Genomic DNA, 17,712 nt, shown 5'->3' with positions numbered 1-17,712 from the left:
GACTTTAGCAGTCACTATGCCGCTATTTTTTTACTATACTGGACTTGCCTTTTTCCAAGATTGTGCGCTTCCGTGTGCATGCACCTGTCCACGACCCCCGATGACGTGACTTGGGCCGTGGATGGGAGGGTTGTGTGAACGGAAGCGCCCAGTTGGCATAGTGTTTGTTTTAGTATGGGTCATAATGGGCTACCAGAATAAAAACCTCTATTGAACCCCCCCCCCCCCCCCAACTCCTAGAGGAAGAGTAACGAAACACGGAGCGTGAGGGTTAATTTTATTTATTTTTTTGTTTATCGGCGACCAGGCATGCTGACCTCACTTTAATGGGCCGCAGTTGGTTGTACAGGACATCCTGTGTTTCCAATAAAGATTTCAATTAGGTATAGATTGCATTCCGAGGTTGTTTATACTGAGCATTAGTTTGCTGGGAGATATCTAGTTATTATTAGGAGGGAAAAGTCTTCTGGCCCTGTGACTTCTATCACCTAGATGAGATGGAAGGACTGGGATTGGAGCTGCACACTCCTCAGCCCCTATGGCCGCAGCTTTATTTCCAGACATCACATCCGATTGGAAGAAATTACGGTTTTCCATCGATAAAAGACATAAATAAGGCGACTGTCCTGTGTGAGCTCTATGATAACATGATACGTTTCCCATTTGTGAGATCTTTCATGATCTGTTAGAGATGACTTTTTCCTCAAACACTTCACATACGTGGCTTCTCCCCTGTGTGAATTTTTTGATGTTTTACAAGATTTGATTTGTGTGAGAAACATTTTCCACATTCTGGACATGAAAATGGCTTCTCTCCTGTGTGAATTCTCTGATGTTTAAAAAGTTGTGACTTCAAAGTGAAACATTTTCCACATTCTGAACATGAAAATGGCTTCTGCCCTGTGTGAGTTCTTTGATGCTCAACAAGCTTTGATTTTACAATAAAAGATTTCCCACATTCTGAACATGAAAATGGCTTCTCCCCTGTGTGAATTTTTTGATGGTTAACCAGAGCTGATTTCTGGTTAAAACATTTCCCGCATTCTGAACATGAAAATGGCTTCTCCCCCGTGTGAATTTTTTGATGCTCAACAAGATTTGATTTTCGGATAAAACATTTCCCACATTCTAAACATGAAAATGGCTTCTCTCCTATGTGAATTTTTTGGTGCCTAACAAGAGCTGATTTTTGGTTAAAACATTTCCCACATTCTGAACATGAAAATGTTATGTTCACTAAGTGACTTTTCTGATGCGTAACAAGAGTGGATTTCTGGGTATAACATTTCCCACATTCTGAACATGAAAATGGCTTCTCCCCTATGTGAGTTTTTTTATGAGTAACAAGATTTGTTTTTTTTATAAAACATTTCCCACATTCTGAACATGAAAACGGCTTCTCCCCTGTGTGGATTTTTTGATGCTCAACAAGATTTGATTTTTTTGTAAAACATTTTCCACATTCTGAACATGAAAATGGCTTCTCCCCTGTGTGATTTGCTAGATGCTTATTAAGAGTTCTTTTGTGGGTAAAACATTTCCCACATTCTGGGCATAGAAATGGCTTCTCTCCTGTGTGAGATCTTTGATGTTCAACTACCTTAGATTTCAGAGTAAAACATTTCCCACATTCTGAACATGAAAATGGCTTCTTTTCTGTATGATCGCTTTTATCTTCACCATCCTTTCTGTGACTTCTATTCTGTATAACAGTCTGTGACGGATCAGTAGACAGGACTTGTATAGAAGGATGAGATGCCAGCTCTTTGCTGCGAGGGGCTGGGGGTATATCTGGGGTAATAAAAGGTTCTTCATATGTATCTTGTGTGATCTGACCATCTGCTGTAATATCTGGAGATATCTGATGTCCCTCTGATCTCCGGGGACACTCAGCTGCCAAGAAGAAACTCATTCTATTAGTGAGGAGTAATATAACCGGTGCGGCTTCTGCAGATATCGCTCGTCTTATTTATAGAACATGTCTAAGTGCAGCTTTCCCAGAATTCCTCCTCATTCTCCCCATCCCCCCCCCCCCCCCCCAATCTGATCCCACATTCTCTCATCCACAGGGATTTCTCAGCATTGATGACACCACAAGGTTTTTATACAGCAACACCAGACGCCTCAGCTGCTGCTGCTCTGTTCTGGACGCTGCTCTGGGTAACAAATATCTTCCATAGAACGTCCTCAGACTGGAAGGTGGTAAAAGATACAACGTTACATTCCCAGCACATTTTGTTGGCCTCCTGCTATCTTCCTCAGCTCCTCCTTCTTTCCTCTGCTCTGGTATAACCTCACTACTGAGGAAAAATCTCTCCCCCCATTCTGTGCTGCTGACTACCGACCCATCTCTAATCTTACTTCTCCGAACTCCTGGAGTGTCCGTTCTTCTCTTATCTAATCGGCCATTTCTCTTACAGTCTGCATTCTGCACTCTACACAACTTAAGGTGCTAAAGTCCCAGATCATCTGTTGAAGACTAAAAAGAATTTGTGAGTTTTGGGCCTTTTTTTTTTTTTTAATCCAACCACGATGTACAGCACATTCCAAATCTACTACAACTGCCATCTACGACTACTTTGTATTTTTCTTAAACAATTTTTACTTTGCAAAATATTACATACAGTTATGAGCGGTAACTAAAGAGAATGTGTGACTCTTCTCTGCATTTAGTGGTCACTACTCACCTGGGCGGTTACCTGTAGTGATGTCCTCCTTATACTGCTCATCACTGCTGTCATCTGTCTCTTCTTCTTCCTCTTTTTTTACCCTTATGTCTTTAGCATTAATACCATCATAGGGAACATCTCCATCTACCTGATCCTGATCCTGTGGAAAAAGAGGACGGGGACATCTCTCTGGTGCTGTTCTCTTACTGGATCTGACTGGAGGGAACACATACAGAGACTGAATTCATTCTTTCCATCCAGATAATACAGAGAGGAGGTGTGTATATAGTCCTGTCTATTACCTGCTGATGGGAGGGGCTGCTGATCCTCCAGCATCACATCCTTGTACTGATCCTTGTGTCCTTCTACATACTCCCACTCCTCCATGGAGAAATAGACCGCCACGTCCTGACACCTTATAGGAACCTGACACACACAATGATCACACAGTCACCCCCCCCACCCCTCCAGTGGTGTTACTGTATAATGTCCCAGCATTCCCAGCAGCCACAGTCTCACCTCTCCACTCAGCAGCTCCACCATCTTGTTGGTGACTTCTAGGATGTTCTCTTCCTCCATTTCCTCATGTATCAGGGGCCCCGGGATTGGCCTCAGGGTTCTTCCCCATTCTTCACACCCAGGGGCCCCACAGCGCCCACTAGAGATCTTCTTCACTACCGTGTAATCCTGTGTATGGAGAGACACATTACTATCAGTCCATCCATTCCCAGAATCCCTCACCTCTCCAGTCCTATCCATCTGTTATTCCATAGATAAGAATGATGTCATGATGACATCACTCCCAGAATCCCTCACCTCTCCAGTCCTATCCATCTGTTATTCCATAGATAAGAATGATGTCATGATGACATCACTCCTAGAATCCCTCACCTCTCCAGTAAGCAGAAAGAGTATGTGTAGGGTGAGAGATATTATCCTCTCGGCCATCTTGTTTTTGTCTCCCTCCATCTTTCAGAAGTCAGTCTGTTGGCTCCTATACTTTAGGAACCTGAATAAAAACAAAATAATAATGTAATGACATGCAATAATTAAAAAACTGTGTATTCTGGCCCTAGAGTAAAAAATAAATATGTTATTAGGGTGGGTTGGGGAACAGATAAAAACAAAACATACTCACCTAGCCCTGGTCCCCTGCAGCTCCAGCTTTTGAAACAAGAGCTAAAAAGAAGAATCTGCTGTCTCAGCTAATCTTTGACTGTCCTGTCGTGGTTAGGGTGGCAGGTTTTCCCCACAAGCACTCATCTCAGAAACAGAAAGACAGAAGACTCATAGAAACTGCAAGAGAAGGACAGCAGCTGTGGGGAACTCAGGTAAGTATTTTTTTTTTTTCTATCACTTCCCCTCCACCACTACTTTTCTTTTTGTTTTTTCGTAAGGGTGACCGGCAAAAAGTGAATAATCCCACACAGCCTGTTATTTGTTGCCGTTTTAGGGTTGAATGAAGAATCACTGCAAATTATAGTTAGTCCTGCACTAAGCAAGTCCTCATATGGCTCTGTAGATGGAGAAAAAAAATTGTAGACCTTAGAAAATGAGAATTTTGGCATTTCTGGTTTATTTTTTCCCTTAAAACATCCAACTAAGCCTTAGGCTATGTTCAGACACAGTATTTTTGCTCAGTATTTTGGTCCTCATATTGCAACCAAAACCAGAAGTGGATCTAAAAAAAACACAGATAGGCTATCTGGAAATGTAGTGGACGCCCGTCATTTAATGGCAAGTAATTGGCGTTATTTTAAAACATTGTCAGTTTTTATGAAATAACGGCCATCCACTAAATTTCAACAGTGTGTGAACATAGCCTTTCACGGTTTTCAATCACCTCCTTGTTTTGATTGCATTATGAGGACCAAAATAATGAGCAAAAATAATGTGTGTGTACCCAGCCTAACAAGGTGAGGAGTTAAAATTGTAAATATAAACCCTTTAATAACTCAATGCTGCCCAGTCCCAAAAGGGTTAATATTAATAATGTTTTTCGGTAATACTTCCCTGTGGTGATTCCACACACTATATATATATATATATATATATATATATATATATATATATATATATACACACTCTTTACCTCGATCTGCAGAGCTGTACAGGAGCCGTGTGCTTCCAGGACCTGCCATGATGTCACAGTCATCAGTTACATGGAGGAGGAGTCACACAATCAGGGGCTGCTGCTCAGTGTATGTGTGGCCCAGGGTAACTTTGACTGTTACTGTGTTGGAGAGTGCCATTGGTGCCAGCACACAATATTGGTAGTTGTCTAGCAGTGAAGGAGTTAAGGGGCAGATGTGTGTTGTGCATGCTGGGAAAGAGAGGAGGGGCACACAAAGATCTTGTGTGGAGAGCCAGTCAGAGTGTGTGCTATGAGGTAACATCAAGCAGGATTCTGTTATGTGAGAAAGAAATTAACAAGATCCTATTGTGTTATGAGGTAAAACACTGACAGAGAAAGTCAGATTTATATGAAAAGCCAGAAATAACAGTACAGACCAAGATTTACCTCAGGGAGAGAGACTAGGACTTACCACAGGGAGAGAGAGACCAGGATTTACCACAGGAAGAGAGAGAGACCAGGACTTACCACAGAGAGAGAAAGAGAGACCAGGATTTACCACAGGGAGAGAGAGACCAGGTTTTACCTCAGGGAGAGAGAGAGGCCAGGACTTACCACAGAGAGAGAGAGAGACCAGGACTTACCACAGGGAGAGAGAGAGACCAGGATTTACCACAGGGAGAGAGAGAGAGAGACCAGGATTTACCACAGAGAGAGAGACCAGGACTTACCTCAAGGGAGAGAGACCAGGATTTACCACAGGGAGAGGGACCAGGATTTACCACAAGGATAGGGGCCAGGATTTACCACAGGGAGAGAGACCAGGATTTACCACAAAGAGAGAGAGAGAGAGACAAGAGACTCCAGCCCAGTGGGAGCGGAGGGTTTTACAGAATAGGACTGATAACCTCAGGTACCTGATACATACCCTCCCTATGTGAAGAAGTCAGACTGTGTGAGGAAGTATCTCAACATTGTTCTCAGTACGAGGCTGAAGTTGGTTTCTTATTCGGCAGTTTCTTATTCAGAGGATTTTTCTTTTTCCGGTTTTAGCTATTATTCTTACAGAAAATGTATAATATTCATACCCTACTGTAAGTGAGGGGCCCTGAGGGGACCGGTGATAAAAATGGCCAAAAGGACCCAAGGTTGGCATAAAAATGGGCATCAAAGTAAAAACACAAAATTATTATTTAAAAATAAAATTGACTTTGGGCCACTGATCTAACACTGATAATATACAGAGAGGGAAGCCCTGCACCACAGCCAAGAGAGTCCAGCCTGGCCCAAAGTGGTTCTGGGTATAAAAACTGGCATCAAAGTGGGCACATAGGCATTTTTCATTATTTGAATAAGTAACAGGTGTTTTAAAAGGGTTAAATGAGTTCGGGCCACTGATCTCACTGTGATAGCACACAGAGAGGGATGCCCCGCATCACATCCAAGAGATTCCAGCCTGGCCCAAAGTGGTTCTGGGTATAAAAACTGGCATCAAAGTGGGCACATAGGCATTTTTTCCTAATTTGAAAAGTAACAGGTGATTTCAAAGGGTTAAATGAGTTTGGGCCACTGATCTCACACTGATAATACACAAAAAGGGATGCCCCGCATTACATCCAAGAGAGTCCAGCCTGGCCCAAAGTGATTCTAGGTATAAAAACTGGCATCAAAGTGGGCACATAGGCATTTTTCATTATTTGAATAAGTAACAGGTGTTTTAAAAGGGTTAAATGAGTTTGGGCCACTGATCTCACACTGCCTACACACAGAGAGGGATGCCCCGCATCAAATCTAAGAGAGTTCAGCCTGGCCCAAAGTGGTTCTGGGTATAAAAACTGGCATCAAAGTGGGCAGATGGGCATTATTTCCTAATTTGAATAAGTAACAGGTGTTTTCAAAGGGTTAAATGGGATTGGGCCACTGATCTCACGCTGATAATACACAGAGAGGGATGCCCTGCATCACCTCTAAGAGAGTCCAGCCTGGCCCAAAGTGGTTCTGGGTGTAAAAACTGGCATCAAAGTGGGCAGATAGGCATTTTTCATAATTTGAATAAGTAACAGCTGTTTTTAAAGGGTTAAATGAGTTCGGGCCACTGATGTCACACCACGTACACACAGGCATAGGGATGCCCCGCATCACATCCAAGAGAGTCCAGCCTGGCCCAAAGTGGTTCTGGGTGTAAAAATGGCATCAAAGTGGGCACATAGGCATTTTTTCATAATTTGAATAAGTAACAGCTGTTTTTAAAGGGTTAAATGAGTTTGGGCCACTGATCTCACACTGATAATACACAGAGAGGGATTCCCCAGCATCACATCCAAGAGAGTCCAGCCTGGCCCAAAGTGGTTCTGGGTATAAAAACTGGCATCAAAGTGGACACATAGGCATTTTTCATTATTTGAATAAGTAACAGCTGTTTTCAAAGGGTTAAATGAGTTTGGGCCACTGATCTCCCACTGATAATACACAGAGAGTGGCTCCAGTTCTTATAATGGTCTGTATGTACAATTGAGCAAATGCCAAACTGCACCACAACGGCATCGAGGATGAAGGTAAGAGACATCCCGTCTTCCATGGCGTCTCTGCAGCAATACGGTTATGTCAGCGGGTTAGATTTCGCTCACCTCCAGGTAGTTCCCCTTTAAGGCCAGCTTACACAGAGTAAAATAGGTGGAATTCTGCAACGGAACTCTCCGCTGCCGAATCCCGCCTGCCTCTGTGACATAAAGTCTGTCTATGGGAGGGATCGCGCGCCTCCGTTTTCCTCGTCTCTCCACTTGAGACTAGGAGAACGGAGGTGCCCGATCCCTCCCATAGACAGACTGTATGTCACTAAGGCAGGTGGGATTCGGCAGCGGAGAGTTCTGTTGCAGAATTCCACCGATTTTACTCTGTGTGGAGAATGTACCAGAATAAAACCTGTTAAAGGGGTTATCCAGCACTATAAAAACATGGCCACTTTTCCCCCTACTGTTGTCTCCAGTTTGGGTGGGGTTTTTAAACTCTGTTCCATTGAAGTAAATGGAGCTTGATTGCAAACCACACCTGAACTGGAGACAACAGTAGGGGGAAAAGTGGCCACATTTTTGTAGCACTGGATAACCCCTTTAACCCCTTAAGGACAGAGCCTGAAATGGTCTTAATGACAGAGACAAATTTTATGAATATGACCAGTGTCACTTTATTCATTAATAACTTCGGGATGCTTTTACCTATCCGGCTGATTCTGAGATTGTTTTCTCCTGACATATTGTACTTTACATTTCTGGTAAATTGGAGTCGATACTCATAACGAATCTTTATGAAAAAAAACCAAATAACGTGAAAAAATTTGAAAAAATGCATTTTTCCAACTTTGAAACTTTTTTTGCTTATACAGAAAGTGGTTATACCACATAAAATATATATTAAATAGCATTAGCAACATGTCTACTTTATGTTGGCGGCATTTATTAAACGATCTTTCATTTTTTTTAGACAATAGGAAGCTTAAAACATTAGCAGCAAATTTCCAAATTTTCTGTAAAATTTCAAAATCAGATATTTTTAGGGACCTGTTCAGGTTCAAAGTGTATTTGAGGGGCCTGTATGTTAGAAAGCCCCACAAAGCACCCCATTTCAGAAACTGCACCCCCCACACTCTGCAAAAGCATATCCAGAAAGTTTTTTAACCCTTTAGGGGAGTCACAGAAATAAAAGCTAAGTGTGTAAGAAATTTTAAAATTTTAATTTTCTGTGCAGAGATTTTATTGTAATCCAATATTTTTTCATAATTATGAACCTATTACCAGAGAAATGCACCCAAATAATTATTGCTCCGTTTCTGCAGTTTATAGAAATACCCCGTATGTGGCCGTATTGCGCTATTCGACGCAACCACAAGCCTCAGATATAAAGGAGTGCCTAGTGAATTTCAACGCATCCGTTATATTTGGTCATTTTTGACCGTACCACTTCAGGTTGGCAGAGGCTCTGGGGTGCCAAAACCTAAAAAACACCCCTAAAGGGACACCATTTAGAAAACTACACCCCTCAAGGAATGTAACAAGGGGTGCGGTGAGCATTTGGACCCCACAGGTGCTTCACAGATTTTCCGATCAATATGGTGTGAAAAAAGAAAAAATTATTTTTTACACTAAAACGTTCTAGCCTTCAATTTTTCATTTTCTTAAAGGGATAAGAGGGAAAAAAAGACACAAAATGTGTAGCGCAGTTTCTCCCGAGTACGGAAATACCCCACATGTGGCGATAGAGTGCCAAGCGGGCGCAGGACGAGCCTCCAAAGGGAAGAAGCGCCAATTGGCTTTTGGAAGCTGAATTTCACTGGAAAGGATTTCAAGGGCCATGTCGCATTTACAGAGCCCTCGTGCTGCCAAGACACTGGAAACCCCCCACAAGTGACCCCATTCTGGAAACTACACCCCTCAAGGAATCTAACAAGGGGTGCAGTGAGCATATGGACCCCACTGGTGACGGGCACAAATGTGGAACAATGTGACGTGAAAGGGAATATTTTCATTTTTTCACTTTCACGTCACAAATGTGCCCGTCATCAAGGGGTCAATATCCTCACTGCACCCCTTGTTAGATTCCTTGAGGGGTGTAGTTTCCAGAATGGGGTAACTTGTGGGGGGTTTCCAGTGTTTTGGCAGCACGAGGGCTCTGTAAATGTGACATGGCGTTCATCATCCATTCTAGCCAAATCCAACCTCCAAAATCCAAATGGCGCTCCTTCCCTTCGGAGGCTTGCCCTGCGCCCACATGGCGCTTTATGTCCACATGTGAGGTATTTACGGACTTTATGTCCACATGTGAGGTATTTAAGGGGGAATAGCTCTACACATTTTGTTTTGTTTTTTCCTCTTTTAACCCCTTGTGAAAATGATAAATTCAAGGCTAAACCAACATTATAGTGTAAAAAATGTAATATTTCATTTTCACACCACATTGTTCCACATTTGTGCCCGTCACCAGTGGGGTCCATATGCTCACTACACCCCTTGTTACATTCCTTGAGGGGTGTAGTTTCCATATTGGGGTCACTTGTGGGGGGTTTCAACTGTCTTAGCAACACAGAGGCCTTTTGAATGCAACATGGCCCCTCGAAATCCATTCCATCCAAATCCAGCCTTCAAAAACCAAATGGCGATCCTTCCCTTCGGAGGCTTACCCTGCACCCGCATGGCGCTTTATGTCCGAGAAAATAAAAAATAAAATTTTTTTCATTTTCATGTCCCAAATGTGGCCGTCACCAGGGGGCCATATCCCCGCTGCCCCCCTTGTTAGATTCCTTATGGGGTGTAGTTTCCAGAATGGGGTCACTTGTGGGGGGTTTCTACTGTCCTGTCAGCACAGAGGCTTTGTAATTGCATCATGGCAAGTCTCTAATGGGAATGGCGGCCATACCTATTTAGCTGGGGAAAAGGGACAATTCTAATTTATTTGGGGGTATTGGGCCAATTATTAGTTTATAAGGTTGAAAATGACAGGTGGCCATCAAACTCAATCTGTGTTGATCCAGAGGAAGGCAAAAAACCCTCGTAAGGCAGACGACAGTAGCCTCATCACAGGGAAAAAATTCCTTCCCGACTCCATAATGGCGATCAGAATAATCCCCGGATCAACGTGACCCCTGAAATAGGAATAAGGGACAGAATTTAGATAATGTAGAACTCCAATGACGTGTGGTACGCCTTGGAGCGATCCAGTATGCAGAGGGCGGGGGGATCAGGACAGGTGTCACACTGGAACATGGTGTCCTTCCTGATCCCCCTGTTACCCCACACTCTGCACTTCTTCTGGGGTCTCCCATTCTCCAGTGTGGGGGACGTCACCTGGAAAATGTTGTCCTGGTGCGATACGGGGTCCTTCATATCCAGAAGCGCTGGGTCCGCTCCATGGCTGCTAAATTTTAGGGCGCTATTACTACTTCTGATATGTTCGAATCGTGCCGCAAGCTACAGTAGCTCGGGCAGCGAGGGACCGGAAGAGGGGGCGCTGGTATAAAAGTTATCCCCGTACAGGTGGTGACCTTTATCCAGCAGTGGGAAGATCAGTTCCCGGACGATCTTCCCACTTGTTCCGAGGATGGGGGGGAGGGGGCATCTGGGGCTGGATTCGGGTGCCCCTCCTACATACACTCTAAGGGTACGTGCACACTGCGGAATCGCGACAGATAACCCTTCGTGCATTCCACAGCTGGCACCCACCGGCAGACTGATGCAGGCGTGCGTCTCCATCCGTGTCATAGACTCCATTCCATGCACGGGCGGATTCCGCTCTCCGTCCAACGTGTTCATTCTTTGGATGGACGATGGAATCCGCCCGTGCATAGATTGGAGTCTATGACACGGGTGGAGACACGCGCCCGCATTAGTCCGCCGGCGGGTGCCAGCTGCGGAATGCACAAAGGGTTATCCTTCGCCATTCCGCAGTGTGCACGTACCCTAAATCTGTAAGTGTACCCTGAGGTACTCTCACAGAGATTGGAGAATTTCACACCATACCGTGATCTCTTATTGGGACGGTACTGGCGGAAAAGACGTGCCTGGGGGCCATCTTTATATGGGGATTGGTATATGGGGTATGTAGTGGTGTAGTGTCAAACTTTATTCAATGTAGTGTGGTGTAATGTAGTGTTTTGTACGTGTTTTTTTACAGTAAGTATAAAAAAAAACTCTACGCCAACAAAGGAGTTGCTGATAAATGCTGCACTTATGTGCGGCACTTATCAGCAGACCGTGGCAGTAGAATATAGAAAAAAAACACCCTACGCCAAAAAGGAGGAGTTGCTGATTAGCAGCACACTTTTGTGCGATGCTGATCAACACTCAGCGGCGATAGGGTGCGGAAAATAGAAAAAAAAAAATTTGGAAAAAAAAATAAATAAAACTTTTTCTACATTCTGAACATCCCTGTAGCTGCTGATAAGTGTATTACACATATCAGCCGCTAGAGGGCAGCAGAGCGCAAAATCCGGAAAAAGACGAGGCTGGAGCCGAAAAAAGCCGATGGGGACCGCCGGAAATAGCCGAAGACCCGATGGAAAGACGGAGGACGCCGCGAACCCGGAAGATGCCGATCAGGACCCCGGGACAGGTGAGTATGTACAAATACCTGCTCTGGACCCCTCAGCTACCTAGCTACCTACCTAGAGCAGGTATTTACTATTTTTGTGGACTCTGATCACCGTGCCACCGCCCGATCGCCGTGAACGGCCGTCAGGTACCGGCCGGCCGTTCACGCCGATCGGGCCGGTGGCACCGTGACCACCATTACTTTTTACAGTAATGGCGGTCGGTGCCGTCCACGGACAGCACCGACCGCCATTTTTTCCGATCGGATCTGATATTTGATCAGCCAATAGCGGCGATCGTAAGCACGGGGGGTGCTAAGATGGCCTGCTATGATTTATAGCAGGCCATCTTCCCTGATCGCTGTGTGCGAACACACAGCGATCGGGGAAACATCGGGCGTAAATTTACGCCCTGATGCGTTAAGTACCAGGGCGCGAGGGCGTAAATTTACGCCCGATGTCGTTAAGGGTTTAAGAGACCTGACACAGCGCCCCCTTCAATTCCCTCAGAATCTCAAAGAATTCACAATACCCTACACTGCCATACCATAAGAGTGGTGTGTTGATAACATATGCAGTACTTTGCTGTGCTGGATGAGCTGAAGTGATGTGTATGTAGCAGAGCTGTCTGTGTGTGATGTGTCTGGAGCAGAGCTGTGTATGTGTGTTATATATGCCTGCTGTGTGTAATGTACGTGTTCATTCGGACAGGCGGTGGAATGCGCCTGTGGATCAAATGGAGTCTATGGCACGGTCTGAGACGCACGTGGCCGCCAGAGTTTGCGAGCTGCGGAATCCGCAACGGATTTTCCGCCGGGATTCCGTAGTGTGCACATACCCTCTGTCAGATAAATCTCTCTGTGTAAACACACTATTAGGTTATGACTAGAGATGAGCGAACTGGGTTTGAGTCCATCCGAACCCGAACATTCGGCATTTGATTAGCGGGGGCTGCTGAACTTGAATAAAGCCCTAAGGCTATGTGGAAAACATTGATATAGTCATTGGCTGTATCCATGTTTTCCAGACAACCTTAGGACTTTATCCAAGTTCAGCAGCCCCCGCTAATCAAATGCCGAATGTTCGGATGGACTCGAACCCGGTACCAAGTACCATCAGGCCTGTATGATCGCTTTGCACAGCCTCAATGCTAAACAGAGGGAGAATTTTCCCGCTGTTCTGCCATAAAGATGCTGCGTTCACTCAGCATCTATAGGGTTAACTGCCACGATCCAAGCTCGATTCGGGTCTCGGCAACTGCAATTGGTCCTGCTCCCTGGATTAAGGCGTGGTATAATGTACAGCAGTGTTATAGGTATACAAAGTGCCAAGGGTTAAATTGATCTGGTGGTGGAACCAGTTGCTGTTTTGCTGACACATCATCACCGAGGCTGAGCATGTTCCTTGTGGATCTGTAAGCAGCCTGCATCTCGAGCACATCTGGGACGTGATTGGTCACCAAACTCCTCTGTACAGAATTCATATAGTATAAGCTTCTCTATTTAGTATTCAGTCCCTCTGTGCAGTCCTCATATAGTATGAGCCCCCTGTGTGCAGCTCTTATATAGTATGACACCCCTCTCTGTGCAGCCTCTCCTATAGTATAAACCCCTCTGTGCAGACCTACAGTATATAATACAGAATTCTCTGTGCAGCCTCTTATATAGTATACAGTAGGTCCATTCTGTTTAGCCCTTGTGTAGTATAGTTCCACTTCAAGGTCTGCACCTAGCACAAACTTGAAAAAAGAGCAATTTTTGGCACAAGGACCGCCCATGTGCAAAAATTGTGCACTTCTTTTTCAAGTTTGCAACTTATACGCCAGATGGGAGGAGTCTGGGTGGGTAGGGGGTGGAGCAATGATCAAAATTTTCACCCCAGAATAGGCATAAACAAGCTCAAAATCTATGCTAGCTCTGAGCCCACGCCTGCTACACAGCAGCCTCCACTACAATGAATTTATCAAGAGGCGTGCACCTCAGTGGCGGGAAACTAGTGAACTAGTGGTGCGCAAAAAAGAAAAAGCTCACTGTCAAATGTGCCCCTAAGGGCTTCTTCACACGTCCCGTGAAGCACAGAGCACGAATGTGGAAGCCCTGCAGTGGATTCTTTACCCACCTGGTGTGATGTACTGTATCAATATGATGCTTGGAGCAGGGAAAGTGAATGAATATAATCGGCCGTCTCGCTCCATGTAATAAAGAGAACGATCAGCCAATGAAACGATCATCGGCTGATGGTTTCTTTAGGTCCAGACCTAAAATCATCGGGCACCGACCGCACATGGCTAAGTGTAATAGTGCCGACAGCTGATGATTATAGTGTAAAATAATAAACATTAACTAACCATACTGCATTCCCGGGGGTCCTCAGGCCTTCTGCATTGTGTTCACTCTGCCTCTGCTCCGGTCTTTTCAGTGACAGGATGCGGCCGGTCAGCCAATTACCAGCCCAAAACCGGCCGGTCAGCCAATCAATAGCCTGTCACTGCAAAGAACGGAGTTAATATTTATTAGACTAAATGCAAGGTCTGCACGGACATCGCTAACATTGTCCATGATGCCCGATAATCGGTCCGTGTACTAGCTCCGTAAACAAGCGTCGATCTAGCAGATTACTGTTTATTATCGGGTCGTGTAATAGGAAACTTAGTGGAATCCCATAGAAGTCAATAGGGCTTTGAATTTCCGCTCAAATTCCGCCAGAGCTGAAGAAGAGGAAATTTAAAGCAGAAAACTTTCTTTTCAATTCCTTACCTTGCCCTTAGGGGGCAGTTTGCAGGAAGAATACACACACACACGCACAAGACTTTTCATTATCATGGCTGGTTATCAGTTTTAAAGAGAAAACTTTTATTAATAAATATCAAGATTTGAGACACATATATACACATATATAGACTTATATTAATCATTTCTCTAAACTGCCCCCCCCCCCATCCTCCTAATTTAATATAAAGACAATTGAACAGATTACAAGAAGGCTTCTTCTCGGGGCAAGTTTTTCGATGTTTACAAAAATGTCCTTTGCGAGTCAAACTGATCCCTGGACATGAATTTTTTTTGTGCAAGTTCTTTAAATGTGCAGTTAGATTTGACTTTTGGTTAAAAGACTTTCCACATTTGGTTCATGAAAGAAGGTCCTTCCAATGTGAATTTCCTGATGTTTAATCAGATGCGATTTTTGAATAAAACATTTCTCACATTCTGAACATGAAAATGGCTTAGACCCTGTGTGAATTCTCTGATGCTTAACAAGAGTTGATTTCACAGTAAAACTCTTCCCACATTCCAAACATGAAAATGGCTTCTCCCCCGTGTGGGTTCTCTGATGCTCCACAAGATCTATTTTCCGAATAAAACATTTCCCACATTCTGGACATGAAAATGGCTTCTCTCCTGTGTGGGTTTTTTGATGGGTAACAAGTTGTGATTTCTGAGTAAAACATTTTCCACATTCAGGGCATGGAAATGGCTTCTCCCCTGTGTGAATTCTGTGATGTTTAACAAGACTCGATTTGACAGTAAAACTTTTTCCACATTCTAAACATGAAAATGGCTTTACCCCAGTGTGGGTTCTCTTATGTTCCACAAGATCTGTTTTCCAAGTAAAACATTTGCCACATTCTGAACATGAAAATGGCTTCTCCCCTGTGTGGATTTTTTTATGCTTAACAAGTTTTTTCCTTGACGTAAAGCGTTTTTCACATTCTGGACATGAAAATGGCTTCTCTCCTGTGTGCGTTCTCTGGTGGTCAACAAAACCAGATTTCCGAGAAAAACATTTTCCGCATTCTGAACAAGCAAATGTTTTTTTTATGTGAGTTCGTTGATGTGGAATTAGAGCTGACTTTTGGTTAAAAGATTTCCCACATATAACACATGAAAAAGTCTTCACTCCTGTGTGAATTCTCTGATGTTTAACAAGAGTTGATTTCTGAGTGAAACATCTCCCACATTCTGTACATGAAAATGGTTTGTTCCCCGTGTGAATATTTTGATGTGTAACAAGCTGTGATTTTTGAGTAAAACATCTCCCACATTCTTCACATGAAAACGGCTTCTCCCCTGTGTGAATTCTCTGATGTTTAACAAGAGTTGATTTCATAGTGAAATGTTTTCCACATACTGAACATGCAAATGGTTTCTCTCCTGTGTGAATTTTCTGATGTTCAACAAGATTAGATTTTCGATTAAAACATTTTCCACATTGTGGGCATGAAAACAGTTTTTCTTGTGAGTGAGCTTTTTGAGGTTCATCACCCCCTTGTTTTAGAGTCTGTGATGGATCAGTAGATGGGACTTGTATGACAGGATGAGATGGCAGATCTTTGCTGTGAGGGTCTGGGGGTATATCTGGGGTAATAGAAGGTTCTTCATATGTATCTTGTTTGATATCATCCTCTTCTTTAAAAACGGAAGATATCGGATGTTCGTCTAAGTTCCTTCTAAAGTTTCCTGCTAATAATATAACAGTTGTTTGTTTTTTTTTTAGCAAAAACAATAACTATTTTGCAGATAATTATACTTATTTTGGTGCAATATGTATATGTGCAATGTTATAAGTGCAGAATCTTACCAGAATTTGACATCATGGAAGATTCTCACCATCGCTACAGTCCTCTGTGATCATGCCATCTCTCGTCTACAAGTCTCTATAACACTCAGGGGCGTAACTACCACAGTAGCAGCCATAGCGGCTGCTATGGGGCCCACGGCATCAGGGGGCCCAGCAGGGACAGCCTTCTAGTTTAAAAGTTCCCTGAACCCAGCCACTCAGTATACTCCTGTCTGTCATCCCAGTCACAGGCTCTATACAGTAAGCTGGATAACACCCAGCTTACTATACAGTGACTGTGATTACTATAGAGACACATTGATTATGACAGGCAGGAAAGTGTAGAGAGACAGGGCTCCCTCCTCTGCACCCCCGGGCCCCTACCCCACCTTCTCACTATGAGCTCAGGCTTCTGCTTCCCTCCCATGTCGCAACAGAGGAGGAGGGGTGAAGAAGCTGCACACTGACAGTGGCTGCTGCAGGGGAAGAGGAGTGACTGTAAACCACCTGAATACCCTGGAGCTTCCATATACAACAATCTAGGCCGCAATAACACGTTCTGTGTTCCACACGGAACACGGATGTGGAAGGCCTGTACCAGAGTCTGTACCGGATTAGTGCAATGATGTGACTGGAGCCCCGGAGGGGTGTATTATTATTTTTTTTGTATCAGTACTGAGAGCAGATGATATAGATAAAGGCCTCATACATAGGTGCGTTACATATTCCAGCCTTACTCATATTATCAATGTGTTATTTCCTACAATGGTGCCACTTTTTTACATAGAGGAATTTTACAGCAGAAACGACTGAAAGAACACAGAGCATTTATTGGTCACTACTCACCTGGGCGGTTACCTGTAGTGATGTCCTCCTTATACTGCTCATCACTGCTGTCATCTGTCTCTTCTTTTACTATTACATCTATAGCATTAGTGTACTTCAGGTCTTCCCCCTGATTTATAAGCTGTAAAATAAACATTGTAAAAGTCATCAGACAGTAGGAGTCAGGTGGGATGTACAGATCATAGGGAACATCTCCATCTACCTGATCCTGATCCTGTGGGAGAAGAGGACGGGGACATCTCTCTGGTGCTGTTCTCTTACTGGATCTGACTGGAGGGAACACATACAGAGACTGAATTCATTCTTTCCATCCAGATAATACAGAGAGGAGGTGTGTATATAGTCCTGTCTATTACCTGCTGATGGGAGGGGCTGCTGATCCTCCAGCATCACATCCTTGTACTGATCCTTGTGTCCTTCTACATACTCCCACTCCTCCATGGAGAAATAGACCGCCACGTCCTGACACCTTATAGGAACCTGACACA

General features: G+C 44.0%; 1 protein-coding gene and 1 long non-coding RNA gene across 3 annotated transcripts in view; both read right to left on the bottom strand.

The window, feature by feature from the left end:
- Positions 1 to 251: 251 nt before the first annotated feature.
- The window catches only part of LOC138786649 (uncharacterized), a 55,890-nt gene continuing 38,429 nt past the window's right edge, over positions 252 to 17,712 (bottom strand). The window contains 6 exon segments of the mRNA XM_069963628.1: positions 252 to 1,893; positions 2,688 to 2,889; positions 7,253 to 7,328; positions 14,746 to 14,948; positions 14,951 to 16,281; positions 17,225 to 17,345. Of these exon segments, the coding sequence (XP_069819729.1) occupies positions 713 to 1,893; positions 2,688 to 2,889; positions 7,253 to 7,328; positions 14,746 to 14,948; positions 14,951 to 16,281; positions 17,225 to 17,345 (3,114 nt within the window). The 3' untranslated portion in view covers positions 252 to 712.
- On the bottom strand, positions 3,069 to 4,977 carry LOC138786876 (uncharacterized). 2 transcript variants are annotated; one of them, XR_011362228.1, is made up of 4 exons: positions 4,762 to 4,977; positions 3,808 to 4,185; positions 3,561 to 3,678; positions 3,069 to 3,356 (listed from the first exon to the last, which is right to left on the bottom strand). It is a non-coding gene; the product is annotated as an uncharacterized lncRNA (long non-coding RNA). The 2 variants fall into 2 exon arrangements; XR_011362227.1 differs by having other exon boundaries at positions 3,808 to 3,965.

The sequence above is a fragment of the Dendropsophus ebraccatus genome, chromosome 3, assembly GCF_027789765.1.
Source record: "Dendropsophus ebraccatus isolate aDenEbr1 chromosome 3, aDenEbr1.pat, whole genome shotgun sequence".
NCBI lineage: Eukaryota > Metazoa > Chordata > Amphibia > Anura > Hylidae > Dendropsophus > Dendropsophus ebraccatus.
Note: the sequence above shows the minus strand (reverse complement) of the source record. Positions and strands in the feature narration are given on the sequence as shown.